Raw genomic sequence first — 20560 nt, forward strand, 5'->3', positions numbered from 1 at the left:
ACCCACTATAATTTGCAGGTGACATCTCTGACTTTGTCCACTCTACTTCTGCTCCCTCAGCCTCACAGCTCTCCTGCTGCCTCTCTTCTGCTTGGATTTCCTGTTCTGCACTGGCCAAGAACAGGGGAAGCCAAATACCAAGTCCTTTACCCCTGGAGTAATTGTCATGCTCCGCAACGTTACCAAAATAAATTTCCAAGTTGAAGAGAGGCATGGATAAGGACATCCATTTCTTTGGGGAAAGATTTTTGACCTAACTTGTAATTCAGAGTTGGTGCTCTGCTCACAAGTCACCTTTATACCACTGGCTATTATGATGTAAGAGTTATGGGTCACACATGAACCCTTTGTACCCAAGATGTATTTCTCCCCTACACTAATCCCTCCAGTTTTTCTCTCCCGTTTTCCCCATGTTTATCTAGAATCAATGGAGAAGTCCATTTGCTTCAAGCAATTGCACATTGGGAAAAAAACTGCTCCAGAATGTGGTTGAGTGTAGCTGATTGGTTGTAACCGGTTAGCAATGCACTGCTGTGCTTTCCCCCGCCTCCCATTAGGGGCCCACACTCTGTTTCCCGGTCAAGGGATGAGTGCCATGTCACATGCTACAGAAAGGTTTCCAGCCCCCAATTCTCAGCAGCCCTCAGGGGTGGGAGAAGCATCCTGCATGCACATGGCTGTGGTTTTATCATCTTGCTTTCATCACTATATTCAGGAAGATAGATTTTTTTTTTTTCTTACGCAACAGAACTCTTGCTCTAGGGTAAACTTTGACACAGAGCAATTGTGTTCTTGACTAAATCAGCTAAAACAAAAATAAGAAAATAGACCTGGAACAAGTTTTATGTCTTTCTTTTAAAAACAGCTACTTTTGGAGAAGCACTCACATATGTAATTAGAACAAAGGACCACTTCTAAAGACAAACTTGCCTTCTCAAGGAATGGCAAATGGTGAAAATTGTAACTCACTAGTACAGTGGAAGTTCCTAGCTTGCCTTTTCTTGTTGACCAGATGGGAATAGAGTCATTAGTCCCTATGCATTTTAACCATTTAGAAATTTTCAAACATTTGACAAAAATACATGGGATACTAGGAATCCTACCAGCTTTACAAATTGAAGTTGAGTGTTGCTTTTTGAAGTATCAGCACCAACATTTAATTGGTACCCAAAATATTCAAAACCCAAGGAGAGGGCTTCCCTGGTGGCGCAGTGGTTGGGAATCTGCCTGCTAATGCAGGGAACGCGGGTTCGAGCCCTGGTCTGGGAAGATCCCACATGCCGCGGAGCAACTAGGCCCGTGAGCCACAACTACTGAGCCTGCGTGTCTGGAGCCTGTGCTCCGGAACAAGAGAAGCCGCGATAGTGAGAGGCCCGCGCACCGCGATGAGGAGTGGCCCCTGCTCGCCGCAACTAGAGAAAGCCCTCGCACAGAAATGAAGACCCAACACAGCAATAAATAAATAAATAAATAAATAGATAAATAAATAAATAAATAAATTTTAAAAATTAAAAAAAAAAAAAAAAAAAAAAACCCAAGGAGATACAAAGGTAAGGGGATGCAGACAGCCCTGAACTCTGCCATCTGATCAGCACCCTGTAGTTAAAGTGCTCTGAAAAATTCATCTGGATTCTGGAGCTCATTCTGTGTGGCGGCTCTTCCTTTCATTCAACGAAGTTTTACTGAGATGCTTCCTTGAGCCCATTACTCTCTTGAAGGATATTAGGCTCAAAGGACTGGTTCCAGCCCATACCATAGTCTAGCTTAGAGGCAAAACCAATGTTGTCTCTCAGGGTTAAACGTTTATGTATGTGTCAAAAATACAGGAGTACAGATGAGAAAAGAAGAAGTATGGGAAGATGGAGGAGGTTACTGGGAAATGAAGGCATCTAGAAGACTTCACAGATGAGAAGAGGTGTGAAATAGACCTTGAGTGAAGCCCGATTTCCATAGGGGTTAATGATGGGGGGAGAGAGGGAAAGAGGCATGTAGAAAGAAGATAGAAGGCATAAGATGTGCTTGGGGACAGGAAAGAAACAAGATACACAGGAACCCTCTCTCTATGTTGGTGTTGGGAGGAAAGGAGATGGGAGAGAAGATTATGGGGTATCTTGACAAAGTAGCCTAACTGCAGTAACAAAGAACTAATGCATCTGCGTGTTTTAACACAATAAAATTTATTTCTTGCTCATTTAACAGTTCCTTGCACGTGTTTAGTGGGTAGATTTCCATATGGTGACTCAGAGAAGCAGGCTCTTTCACTTTGTTGCAAGGTTCTTGCTGTTCCCACCACTCCGCTGGCTCTCCTTCCAGTAGGGAGAGAAAGTGAGAGCATGGTGCTTTGAACGGGAAAGATTTTTATGAGTCAGGCCTGGAAGTGTTCTACATTATTTCCATCTACCTCCCATTGACCACCCCTAGCTGCAAGGGAGTCTGAGGAATGTAGATGGGCTCTGTGTCAGGAGAAAAAGGATTCTACACACACATACTCACTTCTACATTGACTTTTAGCTTAAGTGGGCTGAACTTCCTCCTGAATGCAGTGGTAAGTCATCCTCACCTTAGCATGGGGGCACGCTCCATAAAGAATGATTTTTGTATGTTATATTCACTGCTGTATCCCCAACATATGGTAGACCTTGAATAAATCTTCGATCAAAGAATGAAACAATGATTGGATGCTGGAAAGGAGTCTTGGAGATATTGAACCTCCCAGGATGGTTTAGTGCAAGAGAGTTGAGGCAGGGAAGCCAATTAGAAAGCGATGGCGATAATCTGATAGAGCCTGAGTTAGTGCGGTTACAATAGGAATTAGTACATTTTTAGAACCAGAAATATTTATTTCTGCTCTTTTAACTTTCTTAGTTTACAGCAGAACCCCGGCTTATAGTTTAACCAGAGTCCCTGCTGAGTTGAAATCACAGAAGCAGGTTGTGAGCCGAAAGGGCCTGGGACTTTCCTTGGAGGTATTAATTGGAATGCAGCCTTGGGACTTGGGCTATGCTACAATACTGCAACCCAAACAAAATAAAACCTGACCAAACCAGCAAACCCAGATTGGAGTTCAAGTTACTTTAACAGACTCTTGGGAAACACAAACTGCAGTTGTATTATGTATGCAAAATTCGCTCTTTGACCTTATTGTAAGGAAAATTACTGGAGTACACACAGTCTTTGGCCAGCTTTCCAGTGTGTTGGACAAGTTAACGGCTATGCAGTTAGGCAATATTTTTCTTAAATTTTAATTTTAAAATATGCTTGAAAAATAGATGCTTATCCAACAAGAACAGAGAATATCCATGAAAAGAATACGTTCTCTGTGCACCTAAGAGAAGCTGACACCCAGGCAACCTCGTGTGGCCTGAGGCCTCATGATTTTAGGAAGTTGCTGGCAGATGAACTTCTTTGAAATTAAAAGCTAAAGAGAGCATTCTGTCCTCCCTCTAGATTTGACTTTTGTGGTTTATATATAAGCTGGGGCAGACCTCACAGTATGACCTAGACTCAGGTTATGCACCTCTGAAGTCTGGTGAAAGACCAGACTTCAGGATTATGCAGAGTTGAGTGAGGAACCTCACTGAGAACAGCCAGGGATTCCTAGGAGATTTTTAGCAATTCTTGCTGATCTGGAAATAATGTAAAAACAACAGAAGAGCTTTTTGTGGTATTTTCGTGTGTTTTCTATTGGTTTGGGGAAGAAGCCAACATTAAAGTGGCTTAAAAATAACAAATATTTAAAAAGACATAACGTGCCCTACCCTTTTCATCCATTCCTACCAAAAAATAAACTGTCATAATGAAAATGGCAGGAACAGGAAGGGAAAGCAGAAACAACAGACGACAGTAGCATGCTAGAATGGGAAGGATCCAGACGGCTAATGTCTGGTGTTAATACAGAAAGTGCTGGAGAAGGTGTGAGGAAACGCCACGAGGGAATCTTTCCCTTGCGAGGCCCAGGACTCTTTGAAGCGTGAGCTCCTCATTTCCTGAGGTCTCTCGAGATAAAAATTCCAGGCTTGAGACAATGGGTACTTTTTAGGGTCTACTAGGTTGGTTTCTAGCTCAAATCCTACAGAAGCCAATTCATTGAAATTCCATTTGCCTAGTGATCTATCTACCAAATTTACTGATTTTTCTAAAGAAAAAAACCTTAATTATTCCCAAATTTGATAGCAATTCATATTGCACAGGATAGTTTTCACATGAGCCTTGCAAAGTTATTGGATGTAAATTGACTGGAAAGCACTTTTTTTTTTCTGCTCCAGCTTTCTGAAGATTCAGTTACAAGTTGCTGAGGCTGGAAAAACAGGCGCCCCTGCTGAGGGATAGGGAAGGGGGAGTTGGTATGCTCATCTTCACATCCTGGAGAGGCGAGAGATGCTGACGGGCAGAGAAGGAGGGATGCTGAGGAAGAGAAGAAAGGAATGGGTGTCAGAGGTGATAGATGCTGGAGGACAGAAGGGGTCAAGGATGAGGGGCAGGGAAAGATTTGAAGGCTCTAGAACATCTTCCAAGGCTGTTGAAGCTCTGCCAGTCCTTCTAATATTGATAATCATAAACCTTATACGTACTTAATCAAAACAGGTTTGGTTAGCTGGGCGACTTCAGTGGAATGGTTCTTCCGAACATTGGCTTTCAGTATATCCGTTTTCAGCAGATTGGCTAACTTCCCCAAATCCGAGCCTTGCTGAGCCACTCTAGCAACACCTTTAAGGTGTGGCCAAAAGGGAAGCCTTCATGGAGGAAGCTGTCAGCAGGACAGAAGAGGACACATCTCAGTAAAACCCCAGTAGTTGCTTTGTTGCATTGGGCTTGGAAAGAGAGCCCAATTTGTTTGGGTTTGCCCGAGACTTCCCTGGTTTTAGTATTGAAAGCCTCAAATCTCAGGCAAACTGAGATGGTTGGCTGGTCTTAAGAGGGAAGAAGATAAAGAAAGGTGGTGGTGACTGGGGAGAGGTGATGCTCTAGCCATCTCTTGAGGGGTGGTCGGTCTTCTCACGGGTATCATTCATGGCGCTTACAGGGAAGATCAAAGGATGCCTGGGGACAATTGCACAGATCTGAGCAGTCACCCCAGCGACCCAGCACTAGGTTTGTTCCAGATATCATGGTTAGACAATATATATATGCAAGTACTTTTCTAAATGTGCTTTTTTCTCTTTCTCTTTTCTTCAGGGAGGCAGGACACAGTGCGTGAGAGAAGTGTGTCCCATTCTCTCCTGTCCTCAGCACCTTAGCCACATTCCCCCAGGACAGTGCTGCCCCAAATGTTTGGGTGAGTGACAGTTTTCAGGTCAAAGAACAATGTCTTCTATTCTTGGAGTTTCTGCTGAGAGTCGTCATCCACTTTGTTATCTTGAGGTTCTCAAATTGTGCTATTTCGTGGCTTCTTAGAGACAATGCGTTCTTCTGATTACCCGAGTGTAAGGTGTGTCCAGGGTTTGTCTCTCTTCTGGGCCTCCACAGAGCTTTCTTTTCTCTTGTCTTCCCATGTATCTGTAAACCCGGTACACTAGACAACCTGGGATAATAGCCCCTTGTGGGGAGAACAGTATTGAAGAAACCATCTTTAATTGGACATATGATTAGTAGGAATATATTTTTGTGGGGAGAACAGTATTGGGAAACAATCTTTAACTGGGCATCTGACACTTAGTAGGAATGTATTTTAAAGTAAACACACATGGAGGAATATAGTGTAATTGGGTTGGCCAAAAAGTTCATTTGGTTTTTTCCATATGATGGCTCTAGTAGTGCTTAGTTGTCTTTAACTTCATTCGAAAAATTTTGTTAGATTGTGTTGTGACAGCTGTCATTATCAGCGTGCACTAAAAAAAAAAACCTTATCAAAATTGGTGAATTTTTGTATAGCCATTTTAATATTGAAGATGGAAGAAAAAAGCAACATTTTTGGCATATTATGCTTTATTATTTCAAAAAAGGTAAAAACACAACTGAAACGCAAAAAAAGATTTGTGCAGTGTATGGAGAAAGTGCTGTAACATGAACATGTCAAAAGTGGTTTGCGAAGTTTTGTGCTGGAGATGTCTTGCTGGACGACGCGCCACAGTCGGGTAGACCAGTTGAAGTTGATAGCGATCAAACTGAGAAATTGAGAACAATCAATGTTATACCGTGCGGGAGGTAGAGGGCATACTCAAAATATCCAAATCAAGCGCTGAAAATCATTTGCACCAGCTTGGTTATGTTCATCGCTTTAATGTTTGGGTTCCACATAAGGTAGGCGAAAAAAACCTTCTTGACTGTATTTCCGCATGCGATTCTCTACTTAAATGTAACGAAAATGTTCCATTTTTAAAACAAATTGTGACGGGCAATGAAAAGTGGATACTGTACAATAATGTGGGATGGAAGAGATCATGGGGCAAGCGAAATGAACCACCACCAACCACACCAAAGGCTGGTTTTCATCCAAAGAAGGTGATGAAGGTTATGTATATGGTGAGATTGGAAGGGAGTCCTCTATTATGAGCTCCTTCCGCAAAACCCAACGGTTAATTCCAACAAGTACTGCTCCCAGTTAGACCAACTGAAAGCAGCACTCGGCGAAAAACGTCTGGAATTAGTCAACAGAAAACGCATAATCTTCCATCAGGATAATGCAAGACCGCATGTTTCTTTGATGACCAGGCAAAAACTGTTACAGCTTGGCTGGGAAGTTCTGATTCATCCACTGTATTCACCAGACATTGCATCTTCAGATTTCCATTTATTTCAGTCTTTACAAAATTCCCTTAATGGAAAAAATTTCAGCTCCCTGGAAGACACCTGGAACAGTTCTTTGCTCAAAAAGATAAAAAGTTTTGGGAAGATGGAATTATGAAGTTGCCTGAAAAATGGCAGAAGGTAGTGGAACAAAACGGTGAATACGTTGTTCAATAAAGTTCTTGGTGAAAATGAAAAATGTGTCTTTTATTTTTACTTTAAAACCGAAGGAACTTTTTGGCCAACCCAATACTTTTAGAGGCAAAAACAAGCAGGAGGATAATATGCCCAAAACGAGAGGTTTGGGAGGGAATAATGAATAATAGTCAATAAAAAAGGAGGATTAGCTATTTCTTTTTGAGCAATCACTATGTGCTAGGCACCATGTGAAAACACTGTATATACTTTTTCTCATTTAATTTTCTCAAGAGGCTGTGACATACAGGTGCTAAGTATAGAATTCTGATGTGTAATATAGGTGCCATTCTTAGTTTTATTGTACTGAGAAGGAAGTAGATTCCTAGGAGGTAGCACAGCTAGTGAGCTATGAAGTTGACACCTGAACATGAGTCTCTGTGATTCTTGAGCCCACAGTTACTTTATCCTGCTGCCACTCAGCTTCCCTGGGGACATGGAGAGCAGCACGAATGTTACCAACTGAAAGGAGACAACCCATGATGGAGAGTCTCTAGAGCATGAGACTCTTTGGCTTTTGTTTAATCTTTATATCAGCTTCCTCCATGTGATCCTTAGGTCCTTGAGTTAATTGAGGTCAGACTCTTTAAGATTCAAATAAAAGTAGCTTGATGCATCACATGAATACAATAGAATATCCAGCATCCCCGCCAGAATCTCCAGGGATCCTTGGGGGATGGCTTATATTTTCTCTAGTCACCACTGGCTTTGTGTTTCTGCTTCTGCTGTTTTCTCTCTCTTTGTTCCCTTTCTCTTTCCTCTATTCTCTCCTCCTCCTCCTCCTTTTCCTCCCCCTCCCCCTTCCCTCCTCCTCTTCCTCCTCCTTCTTCTTCTTCAACATCATTTTGTCCTTTCAGGGACAACCCCCCTCTAGTCTTTTCACATTCTATCGTTCTATTGAGTCAAGGCTTGCATAGCAGATTTCACTGAAGGTTTACCGTCAGTGGGGGTGATTACTTTTCAGGGAAGCACAGTGAATAACATAAAATGAACTATTAAGCTCCCTTTGTTCTTAAAAGGTCTTAGCTATTTTGCCTTCAGGAAAATTTCACTGCTTGCCTCTTTTGTTTGGGCTCCAGTCTCCTTTCCTTACTGTCCACACTTTTTCCTTGAATATCTGTCTTTTCTTTTATAGCTTGCTTTCCCCAATTCCAAAACATTTGCTGATTTATTTTCCTCCTTCCCAGCTTATCATGGCCATACCTTGAAGCCTTATCTTTCTACAACCAAATTGGCAAATAAAAGTATCTTGTTAAACTAAGGCAGATTTCTCCTCTTTGGAGGATTCTGCTGCTAGTTCTTCATCTAACAATGTTTGCCTTCCTGCTGTGTATACACACACACACACACACACACACACACACACACACACACGTACACACCCCTACTTTTAAAGTAAATACAAAGGTATTCTAAGAACAAAGCAGAATTGTTTAGACATGGCTGACTAAAGGCATTTCCACTGATTTGTGTGCTTCTTCGGTTGCTAGCGTGTTCTTGTGCCCCTGGGATAGAATTAGCCAGTTCACTGTCGTTGAAATTCTCATGCTGTGGGTCATGGTGGAAGCAGTGTCCTGTCTAAGTGGGAAAGTCATCACAGAGGAGGTGTCGTTTGGGGCCTGGCCTTGAAGATAAGTAGGCTTGATTAATGCTTTGAAGCTGGTATCGTGGATATGCTGAGTCAAGTCAGAGGTTTCTCACATGAACAATGGCTGTTGTATTGAATGCAGATTTTTCTGTCTGTTCGTGGTCATAAGACAGACTACAAAAGGAACGTCAAGTCTTAGGAAACTCGAAAGTCATAATTCTTCCAAATGAGACCTTTTACAGTTGGGCTAAGCCCCAGCAGAACAATGTGGAAATGGCTTAAATTAGGCTGTGCATGGAGTCTCTGAACCGTTCTTTTGAATGTTTTATCTTATTTTGAGCCATGATGACTTTGGAATTAAAGTAAGATTGTATGTTTTTTGAAAGTAAAAAGAAACATACCCACACAACAGAAGACAGAAAGGACACAAAAGGAAACACAGGGATGCTTACTGGATGCTGAAATCTTAGACTAATTAGACTTTTGGCTTGTTGGACACTGATTTGCTGTTCAATTCTCCCTTGACCAAGATTCATTCACACAACATACCTCTGCCTTTTGTATGACAACATTCTTTTCCTCTCTTTTCTCATTTTCAACGATAGCCTCATCAGAGGTTTGTGTACACAGAGTACCCAGTGCACCTCTTATTTATTTATTTGTTTTTGGCTGCGCTGAGCCGCATGCGGGATCTTAGTTTCCCCGACCAGGGATTGAACCTGTGCGTGCTCCCTGCAGTGGAAATGTGGAGTCTTAACCACTGGACTGCTGGGGAAGTCCCCCAGTGCACCTCTTAGGGTGACACAGCCCAGGATCATATTTGAATTATACCACCTCTAATAATGATAACACTTACCATCTGCCACTTACTGGGTGTGTTTAATGAGTACCAGGCTCCATGCTAAGAGCTTTACACCAATATTTTTAGGTAAAATTTACATTTTCTAGAGGGATAATTCAAGCCATTGGTCACATTTGTTCAGGGGGATAAACTCGTTGAAGAGTCTTTTTGTTCAGCAGTCTACTGATGTATCAATCCACCAGTCCAATCATCTATAAAAGATAGGAAAAAGGCAAACCAGGTTATCACAATTTGAAAAAAATACTCAGTTGAAGCTGAGCTATTTTCAATTCTTAAAAGACAGAAATATCTCTCTGATTTGAGCAATTCTAATTCTGAGAATAGCATTTAGCATGTGCTTATAGGTATTTCAGCATTTCATTGGGCCTCCTAATAAATAGAGATTGCTTTTAACCTTTTTACAGGAAGAGTGTGGGTATAAATCTGATGAGTGATGATTAATCTTTGACTTCTCAACTTAGTCCTTAATTGAAGTAATATTTCAGGGATGTTTTATGTGATCCAGGGAGTAGAGACTCAAATACTGAAAGAAAGGAGGATATTGGATTGTACCCTTTATTCGGGGTTGCTTTTTTGGTCCTTTGGGTCACCAATCAAATCCTCACATCAAGGAAAACCAAGGTAATTCTACAAGCGGTGTGATGCCTGTGGAAGGTTGGACCCTGGGGGAGTTGGAGTCTGCCTCTATGTGCTCTTTGAGTTAGCGTCACCCTTTATGCCAATGGACTTATCATTTCTTCAACTGAGATGCTATCTCATTAGTTCTTTTTGCTCATCCGAGTCCTTCCTGGGATATCTTGACTTCTCCTGCCTCTTCCCTGCCAATACCCACTTTCTGGATAATTTTATTTATTCTTTAAGATACTGCTCAGGCATCACATCCTCCAAGAAGTCTTCTTTGTCCTCCCTGTCCCCACAGTTCCCAGATTGGCTTCTTTCCAGAGCTGACCATCTTGCTGTATTGACACCATCTTTTGTGGGTTTATTTCCCCAGTAGACTGAGCTCTATCAGGATAGGATGTCTTAGTCATCCTGCTTCACTATGATGAACTCATAATAAAGATTTGTTGAACTTAAAGGATTCAGTGTGGAATTAAAGTCTCTTTAGCAAAAACTCTCTAAAGTCATGACTCCTGGGGATCACCTGGGAACATCTGACCCAAGGCTCTGTTTTTGTGCACCAAAATAGCTGGTCTTGTGAGAATGTTTAACAATCCTGTGATGTAATTGCTGATGATGAAGTGGGACATACCTGGCTTCTGTCTTGCTAACACTATGCCATTGCTTCCCTCTAGGTCAGAGGAAAGTATTTGACCTCCCGTTTGGAAGCTGCCTCTTTCGAAGTGATGTTTATGACAATGGATCCTCTTTTCTCTATGATAACTGCACTGCATGTACCTGCAGGGTAAGGTGGTTCTGAGGGGCTGTGGTCCAACACTGATAGCATTTTTGGTTTTTAGTGTTAACATAGCCAAACATGATAATGTGTTATTTATGGGAAGGAGGCATTATTGATGTCACTTTACGAGTAAAATCATACTTCAAGGTCACAAGAATGTTCAAACATAAGACCCAAATTACAACTCACTGTCATCTTCCCAGGACCAATAAGTTAGCTCCTGGTGGTGAGAATTAAACTCTTAGCAGCTGTCCTTCCTGAAGGACTTTCTAAAAAATCAGACAAATGCACGTGGCAATGTTCTCTGGCTCTAATTATTCAAGATGAATTCTCTGATACACTTGGCAATAAAAATGGCTTTAATCACATTCAAGAGAAAAGAAAGGCATGGATTCACAGTTTATCATAAAAATAAACCTGGTAGCTTGGGAAGAGAGTATTTATGTGTTGTTCGTTGTACCATTTCTTACTTGAGTCATTGTACACTTTTCTCAAAAGGCAACGACAAGTCTCGTGACTGGTAAAGAAAGAATTCCACAGCTTCAGAAATTTAAAGGGATACACATCACACGTTTCTAGACTATGTTTATGTGGTGATTTATTTCTGAAACCGAGAAAATCATTTATATGGAGGACTTCAGGATCATTCATTAGTGAGTTAACCCAAACATCTATGTGACACGAGTTTAGAATAATACATTTTGGTGGTGATAGTTGCTGTTTTGTTTGTAATAGCCAGAGGGCTATAGAGGGAAAGAGGAACTTTTCTCAATGTCAGCTATGAGTCAGTAGCTGGGATTAGAATTCAGAAGTTCCTGATTACTCGAGGCATGCTTTGTTAAGTAGGCATGCACTCCTTCAGGGAGGTGGCCCAGTAGGGTCCGAACTCTCTGTTCCCTGGCACTGAACAGTGAGTAATTCTGAAGCCCGGGAATACCTTCCTGAGGCTCCGTCCTCTCTTCCGCGGTTTGTATTATCCTGTGCTAAACATATAGCCACTCCTTCCGCCTTGGCCTCCATCCTCAGGACTTCTCTTTCTCTCCAGGAATTTCACACGTTTTAGCTTCCTCTTGGGGATACTGAGCCTTTGATGAAACACATCACATTTCCAGTTCTCTTGATTACAGGAAAGCCAGGCATCCCAGGAATGGAAATTAGTTATGCTTGCAATATTTTGGGTCTCATTCTATTTTTTGTCTTTTTATTTTTGCAGACAAATTTTTTTTTTTTTAATAAATTCATTTATTTATTTATTTTTGGGTCTTCGTTGCTGTGCGTGGGCTTTCTCTAGTTACAGCGAGCAGGGGCTACTCTTCGTTGCAGTGCATGGGCTTCTCATTGCAGTGGCTTCTCTTGTTGCGGAGCACGGGCTCTAGGTACGTGGGCTCAGTAGTTGTGGCTCACGGGCTCTAGAGCGCAGGCTCAGTAGTTGTGGCGCACGGGCTTAGTTGCTCCGCGACATGTGGGATCTTCCCAGCCCAGGGCTCGAACCCGTGTCCCCTGTACTGGCAGGTGGATTCTTAACCACTGCACCACCAGGGAAGTCCCTTGGGTCTCATTCTTTAAGAGATTCTTTGAGAGATGATTAGGCAATATGTCCCAGTACTCAAAAGAAGTATAACCGTTCCTTCAAGATGTTTTTATCAGAGTATGAATTCACGGTCATTTCTGGGAAATTGGATGCTTGAAGAATCAGGCTGCGATCATTTGGGATGACCAGTATTGTTTTTTATCTGTTCAGAGCTTCCCTCTCCGGCATCCCCATCCAATGCCATGGCAGGTACAAGAAATAGTTCTCTGAACACAGTATGGTTTCAGGTCTCCATGCCTTCAGATTTAAGGATTCTTCTGCCTGCCGTGTCCTCATCTTCTTTAAATTTGATTAGCAAACTCCTCTTCATCCACAGCAGCCTATCTCAGGTGTCACCTCCTTTAGTGAGGCTTTCCCGACCCACCTAGATTGGTAATTGTTCCATCTTCTCTACTACCCCTACACCTTTACTAGTTCTGTTTACCACATTACACTGCAGTCTTTGTTCAGATGGTTATCTCTCCTCTTCGTGAGTTCCTTGAAGACAGAAGTACATCCATCCATCTCTGTATTCTCATTGCTTAACCCAGTGCCAGGCAATGATCTAATGGGTACTGTGTGTGTGTTTGTGCGTGTGGGGGGGTGGGTGTGTATTTAATGAAATTTGGGAAATCTACCATGAAGTATGCATTATTCGAGAGCTAGTGAGTGCCCTTGTTTTTCAAACTTGAAATCAAGACATACAGTTTGACAAAGGGTTTTTTTTTCCAATTTATGAGTTGACTTATAATTTCTATGCACCAGGTACTGTGCCAAGTACTTTGCATATTTCATTTAAACTGCACAATAAACCTGAGAAGTAGGTATTATCATCTCCATTTTGAAGATGAGGAATCCGAGGCTCAGGGAGATGGATTTGCACAAGATAGCACACTTAATAAATGAACTGGCATTCTACCCTGGTCTTGTTCAACTCTACATTCTATTCACTATATGATGTGGTTAGAACCTTAAGAATAAAGAATAATAAATGCCTTTTTTTTTTTGAAGGATCATCTCATTGTCATATTAATTTTAAGTGGATGAATTAGTGGGAGTATAGTAGATGGTACCAGAAGTGCCTCTTGAAGTCATAGAATTAACATAGAAGCTATAGAAGTTACATCTGTTGACTTACACAACCTATCTGTATGCCATGCTCAGAAGTGAGTCATCTCTCAAAGCTTACTAATAGGGTCTATGCCTTGGAGAGGGGTTTAGTCTCTCATTTCCCTGCTGTTGGCTCACACTAACTCAACACTTTGAGGTCATTGCCTTTCTACCCTGGGACACTTCTTTCTTCCATCTTGTCTTCTGCTAAGTTACATAAATGTTTTGCTCTTACAGTCATTCCACCTGACAGTCTACTCCAGAAATTGCAACTTGTTGGCTGGGGAACTGGAGAAATCTACTTTTTTAGAGTTGCTCTGAACTTTTGTTCCATGCTTTGTTGAGTGAATAAGTAGGCACAATTTACTTGGCTATTTTGTTCATAGAATGCTACTTCTTTAGAAATCAAGCCATGCCCCTTTACTTTACAGATATAAACTTGTCAACCTCAGAGTTTAAGTGGCCTCATTTAAGGTCACACAGTTTATGGAAGAGCCCTAGAACCCAGGCCCAGCTTTGGAACTGCTTGTTTGGTTCCTTTGTGAACGTAGAACACACTAAGGAATTTCATCTTGACGTGGAACATGAGCTCTAAATTTTTAGTCTTTGATCAAAGATACGCTAAACCTTTACACTAAACTCCTAGAAGGTGTCATAAAGCCATGGAGGAGAACAGAGGGAGCACAGTTAATGAAGGCTGTAAAAGAGGAAAAAGGTAGGAAGAAAGAAGGAAGCTTGTTGGCCCACAGTGACCCAGGGCTTCTTGCCACACACTGGCTCTAGCAGAATCATCAGTCTCTTGAGCATTAAATGATAAACCCTTGGAAGGTGGGGAGCATATGTCACACTGCTCATAGCTTCTTCTTCTTCAGGTCCAGATTCTAAGTCAGCAAATAACATTTTGAAGTGAATGAAAGATTTATGGCAACAAATTAAAATATGGTATCTTCAGGGTATGTTTTAAAGCAGTTAGTTGTGGGTTGTTAAAGGAAGGCGAGGTAGGATGTTTGGTAGAGGTGGAAATCGTTTTTAATTTCCAGTTTGCCTTTGGGCCCCCAGGACTCTACTGTAGTGTGTAAGAAGAAGTGCTCCCACCCTGGTGGATGCAGCAAAGGCGAGGAGGCCTGTTGTGAAGAGTGCCTTCTACGAGTGCCCCCGGAAGACATCAAAGTGTGCAAGTTTGGAAACAAGATTTTCCGGGTATGTCACGAGCCAAGCTCATGGGAACTGTTGTACGATACTGAGTTGTAAAAAGCTCCTGACAAAATGCAGATTGCAGTATTCCATCTTTTGTATATACATGTGTGTATGTGTATAAATGTACTTATTTATATTATAATATTACATATGTAATTAGAATCAAGGACACACAGGGACAGAGAAGCAACTGTTTGGAAACGTGTTTTTCTTTGGCTTTACTTTTGCTTTATAAAATACTTTAAACCTGTAAAACATTATTGCCCTTTCCCAATGTGGTGGCCAGTGGCTGGGGCTGAGCTGAGGGTGTCCCCTGGATGGTGCAGCTGCGGGTGCCCAAACGCCCAGGGGCATCTCCAGCAGTCGGAGGTGCTCAGTGCTCCTTGCCAAGATCCTGATTCTTTTAGAACTTTTCCACTTAAATTACTTTTTCGAAGAGAGATTTTCTCATTTGGAAGATGTCCGGGCGAGGATGTTCACAGGGTATGTGGCCAGCAGAGCAGGTGAGTGAAGGTGAGAGAGCTCTGCCCCAGCCCAGCTAGAAGCGCTGTCTGCTGCCCATCTCAGGGATGTTTTACATCTTTTTCTAACAGCCCGGGTGGGAAGTTGTGCAGCCACCATTTAAACGTCCGGATGAAGATTGTTGGCTTTGTCCAAAGTGCTTCCCATCTAGTCTGTTTTCCCCAGGGGTGGAGGGAGTCTTTCTGTATCTGAAGGCATCATCTCAGGATACCGTGAGAATCGAGACCCTCAGAATCAAATCAGAGACAGAGGCACCTCAGGCCTGCTGCACCTAGCTAGACTTCCTATTACAGAGGTGGAGGGAGGGTCTTGATCCTTACGGCATCTGTAAGAAGCCCTGATGTGTCATGCCTAAGGGAAGGCCGTCATGTGTGTGTGTTGTGGTTACACCAGGCTTCCAGAGCCACTCACACGTCCACTTCACACAAAGCCTTCCTCTGTGTCCAGAGCATCCAGACGCAGTAGGCTCACTCTGATGACAGTTTTGTGTGCAAAGTGCTTTCTAGGCTGCTCGCAGAAAGGTCCCTTCATGTAAGTAGATGAGGCCTGAAGTAATTTACAGAGTCCTAGAAATGTGCACTCAGAGAATTGCAGTAGTCAGATACTCTTTGAGACAGACTCAGTCAGAGAAATAAAAGGCACTAGAGAGTAGGTAGTCCTTAAAATACCTTCAAAGAATGAGAAGGAAGAGAAAGAGAAATAGTCGACATCAAAGATCTGGGCTAGTTTTCCTGTTTTTAATAAAATTTGCTGCTTAGATCCATAAGCCCAGAAAGGAATCCTTGCTTTGCCTGTAATCTCTTTTCTCACAAACAAGGGTGCACATTCCTGCATGTTCTCCAGAGGTACAGGGTTTTTGTGACTGGGCACTTGGCAATTGCCGATTATAAATCCAGTGAGTCAAAGAAATTTCTCAAACAGCCCTTTCTGGGCTAGAAAATGTGTCCCAAAGTGCTACCCAGCTTTTTGCGAGGAGAGTAGCAGACAGGCAGGGACGTGGGACAAATGGCTCTTGGAGTTTTCTGTCTGGGCTCCACATTTTCAGACAGCTTGCTGGTCAGGTGTCCGCCTGGCAGTGGGAGTCATATGAATTAGCCTCTGTTCTTTGCATGTTCATGCCCCGTGTGGGCCAGAGCCATGTCACATCTGGGAATAAACTAACCACCTGCGGACATCTCAATTAACTGCTGGCATCTGGGACAGCTGAAACATTTCAATCCTATCAGATGGAAAAATTAGACCCTTGTGGTTGCATCATGTATGAAAACTCTTGTTCGTCTCCCAGGGTGAAGCTAAGTAAACAAAGTAGGAGGTGCAAGATGCAAATATGACTTGGTTAGATGTACGAGAATTCTTTTTATATCCTGGAGGGGAAATGCACACACACACATACACACACACACCCCCCCTCCAATCTAATCTTTCTATCAAATCAGTTAGATGTAGGTGAACGCCTCAGAGTAATTTAGTCTAATGATGGCATCCATCACTCAGGGTAAGAAATGCTTTCCTTGACAGACAAATCCCAGCCTGCTGGATTAGCTCCCATCAGCCTCCAGCTGATAGCAGAATCCTGTGCTCTCTCCTGTAGGATGGAGAGATGTGGTCCTCTGTCAACTGCACCATCTGTGCTTGTGTGAAAGGCAAGACAGAGTGTCGCAAGAAGCAGTGCGTTCCCATCAGTAGCTGCCCTCAGGTATGTGTGCAGGTTGACTTTCTCTTTACCTGAGCATCTTGAGAACCATCCTGTGTGTGGCATGGTCACCTACCATCTTCTGAACACAAAATCCAGATCCTCCAAAACTGCCAAGTTCCCAAACAGCCACATGTCCCTTGCAAAGCTTGCTCCTTTGCTTTTACGGTTCCCACCCAGATTCTAGCCTAGCGGGACAATAGCTCTTACCTTGCTCCATTTCTTAGGGACCTCTCCCAGTTCTTTGTTTCAATGTCTCCAGCTCCTGTTTGACCTGCTCCCTTGTTTCTTCTGCTGGGTTTTCTGTTGAACATCATAACCGTCCTTTGCATTTTCCTCCTTTCTCTCTCTCTTCTCAAATCAGAGTTTTCTTCCCATTAACTATTCAAAGAAATATGTGGTTGTTTATTAGTAAATTTCCCAAGGGGTTTCACCTGCCCAGCAGCACCCTCCAGCCCCTTTACTGAAGTTTTCCCTCTCTAACCCTGGCCTCTGTTGTAGCCCCAGATGGAAATAGCGTCCTTATGGAAATATCTCTTTTCAGAAACCTACAGTTCCAGCACACTGAATAAAGCAACCATTATCTTCCAAAGCATGAGCTTCATTGAATTCACCTCAGCAACTTGAAACCTTTCAAGGTTTTATGCATTTTGGGAAAATGTCAAGCCTATTCAATACCGTCCAGTGAATGAAAAACTACATCCATATATTCAGGACATGTCTTCCCTTCTCTGTTAGAGACGGCTTTTAATTTTATTCACATCTGTTATTATTATAAACAAAAAGTTGCTGTTTTTACTTGAGGGACAAATGAGGCACAAAAAAACAACAGCTGTTGCTATTGCACAACTGAATAAAAGGGGCAGAAAAAAAAGAAAAAGAAAAAAACCCTAATTAGTCTTGCTTTAAAAAGCCTCAGACATAAAACTGAAAACCTCCTATAAAAGAAAAAAAACACACCAAAAAAACAGGAGATACAATAAGGAGACTTGAGCATGGTCTGCTTATAAATATTCATTGGGAAAAATGGGATCACATCATCTCTGCCCGTCCTCGGGGAACCCTTGCTGCTAATGAACTCTGGCAGCACATGTTAGTAATAATGGGCTTCCTTATTCTACAAGACAAAAACAGAGGGCTGTGCTGCAGGCGTGTTGGTTTTCATTGTCCTCTTGCCATGGGGAGGTCAACGCTCTTTCTGTCACCAGCATCTCATTAGTGTCTCTTCTTTGTGGACCATATTTAGGCCAGGAGCATCCGTCCCTCCAGGCGCGGGCCTGTTCCCGCCCCACCCCTCCTCGTCTTGTCAGAGCCCATCGGGCAGTGCCCAGCTCCTGCCTCAGGGCCTACCTTTCTGTTTCTAGGCATTTTCCCAACCATTCCTCTGGTTCATACTTTCCCTCCTCAGGGGCCAGCACAAGCACTTTGGAAGATAACTTAGCTCTACCATGGAAATCCTGTTAAACACTTACTTCCCCTCCCCTGCATTGCCTGGGGAAATTAAAAAAAAATTTTTCTGGAGAAGCAGACTGTATTCCTGCTCTATCCTTCCTGGCTACTACACATCTCTTTTTCCAGAAGTATGCGTGGCTTGTTGAAAAAGAATTTTGTGGTTGGATTCGCTCCCTGACAGTACCCCAGGGGCAAAGGAGTGCCTTTTTTGAGAGGGACTGAGGGTTCCACTGGGGACAGGGTCGTTATGACACTGTCAATTCGTCAGTGTTAATATGTACTGAAACTTCCTCTGTAGTCACAGGACCAATCTTGTTTGTTGCTGAGACCACCCCTCTGAGGTGGGTGCTGTTACTAGACCCTTCTTACTGATGAGGTCACAGCGGGTCCAGAGTTCCACAGCGAGTTACACGTAACTCAGGAGCTCAGACTTCGTAGCTTGCACTTGATTTATTCCCTGCCTGATTTAGTGATATGACCAGCCCCATTCTCACTTCCTGAAGGAGGGAGCTGGCTGTTTCTGTCGAGGTGCAGCTGTAGGGAATCGTAGTCACCCTTTGTTGAGGACTAGGCTTACACAGCTCTGCTCCGTTCGGCTAGAGTACCTGATGCCACCCTCCGGGGGTGTCATTCCATCAGCCTGAGCCAACCTCCTTTGGCTTTGTCCTCAACTGTTTTCAGTCACGAGAAGCCGAAGGAGACCTCTGTGCCAAATAGAAACAGATAAGAGAGCTCTTGGCCATAAAATTGTCATGGTGCCCCAGCCATGGGAGGGCTGCCAGTTGTAAGTCTCATTCAAACTTGTCATAGCCTTTAATGTACCTTTTAAGGCTTAGCTGATGCAAAAATGAATCAGACATGGTTCTAATTCTTCAATAATCAACTAGCATCTTGGTTTTTTTTTGGTTAGTATATATTTTTTAAGTACCTAAATCTATTCCTGATGCAATTGACAGGTAGTAAACCAGTGTGTGGCCTTGACACAAGTCTTGGGCCACCTCTCTGTGGTCTGTTTCCTTAGTTTCCTATAAAGACGGGAAAGGGGCATCTATACTTAGAGGGTTGTTGTGAAGCATAAATGAGATAAAGTAAGAAGAACGTATAACGTTCTTTCTACTGTATAGCAGATACCCAATAAATGTTAAGTTCTCTTAAAGATTAAGGTGAGACCTCTCTCATCTTAAAAATATGGAGTGGAAAGAAGGTGGCCTATAAGGTCACACAAAATTAGGTTTGATTTTGGGTTCTACTACCCTTGTGTTGCATGACATCAATTTCGTCATCTATAAGAAGGAAAATGCTCAGCTCATAAAATTCTTGTGCATCTTAATAACACAGATTATAATAACATAATATAATTAAACCCTAATATGTTCTTAATATTAACTTATAAAATCCTTACAATTAACCTGATGTTAGGTAACCTAGGGGAAATATCTAGTAGGATGTTTGTTTCATAGCATGTGCTTCCTAAATGTTAATCTTCTTCCACATTTCTTTTTCCCTGTGATTCCATTGAGTCAGAGATAAGAAAGAGCCATTCTCTGATAAGGGTCCTGAGAATATGCTTCTTCCTTTAAATGTCAAGCATCAGCAAAAAATTGAAAGAAATGCAGTAGAGGAGATTACACTGTATTTCCAGAAAGGTAATGGAAAATTACTCAGGATTTCAAAACCCTCAGCCTCTTTGGCTTTGACTACATAATAGTGACTTAACAGGGATAGCATACTGCTTTCTGAAAGAAGAAATCAGACTGAATTTGATCTGTAGCACAGATATTGTTCATATGCATAGGCCCAAGCTTGGGTTACTGTTTATTTTTGGGCCCTTCCAATAAGCAAAGACAGAACGAAGGCCTTGCATGGATTGATAGCTTGACAGCCAATTCCCATTTCTATGTGTGTGCACTTGGTCTCTAGAGGGCTAGATTTGGGTATCAGTGAAAAGGTGGAATCCAGACTGTCTCCATCTTCGCTCCGTGTGAGAAAAATCACACCAATGAGGCCTTTAGATATTGTATTTCTCGGAGGATAAAAACAGGAAAGCTTTCTGAATGAGTCTGCCTGGCCATAGAACCTGATACTTGAAACTTCATTTTTACCACCATCATCACCATCTGGGCATTGAGTTCAAATACAGCTGGGACTGATTTCATTGGTTTGTCTGGTATTAGATTTAAAAAAGAGTTTTGTCCTCAGCAGACCCTGTTTCTTAACACTGAAATCTTATTTGTTTTTCTCTTGAT

General features: G+C 42.4%; 1 protein-coding gene and 1 long non-coding RNA gene across 5 annotated transcripts in view; one reads left to right on the top strand and one right to left on the bottom strand.

The window, feature by feature from the left end:
* BMPER (BMP binding endothelial regulator) overlaps positions 1-20560 on the top strand; it is a 255137-nt gene that overhangs the window by 132471 nt on the left and 102106 nt on the right. For all 3 annotated transcript variants that reach the window (XM_082471850.1, XM_082471849.1, XM_082471851.1), the window contains 4 exons: positions 5176-5275; positions 10667-10776; positions 14510-14650; positions 16761-16865. In XM_082471850.1, the coding sequence (XP_082327976.1) occupies positions 5176-5275; positions 10667-10776; positions 14510-14650; positions 16761-16865 (456 nt within the window). The remainder of the gene's footprint in view (positions 1-5175; positions 5276-10666; positions 10777-14509; positions 14651-16760; positions 16866-20560) is intronic.
* LOC309665588 lies at positions 216-20556 on the bottom strand. Of its 2 annotated transcripts, XR_014266546.1 has the most exons (3): positions 17073-20556; positions 1547-4404; positions 216-1195 (listed from the first exon to the last, which is right to left on the bottom strand). It is a non-coding gene; the product is annotated as an uncharacterized lncRNA (long non-coding RNA). The 2 variants fall into 2 exon arrangements; XR_014266547.1 differs by lacking the exons at positions 216-1195; positions 1547-4404 and adding an exon at positions 5830-9562.

Source organism: Balaenoptera physalus, assembly GCF_965194825.1.
Source record: "Balaenoptera physalus genome assembly, chromosome: 8".
In the NCBI taxonomy this organism is placed as follows: domain Eukaryota; kingdom Metazoa; phylum Chordata; class Mammalia; order Artiodactyla; family Balaenopteridae; genus Balaenoptera; species Balaenoptera physalus.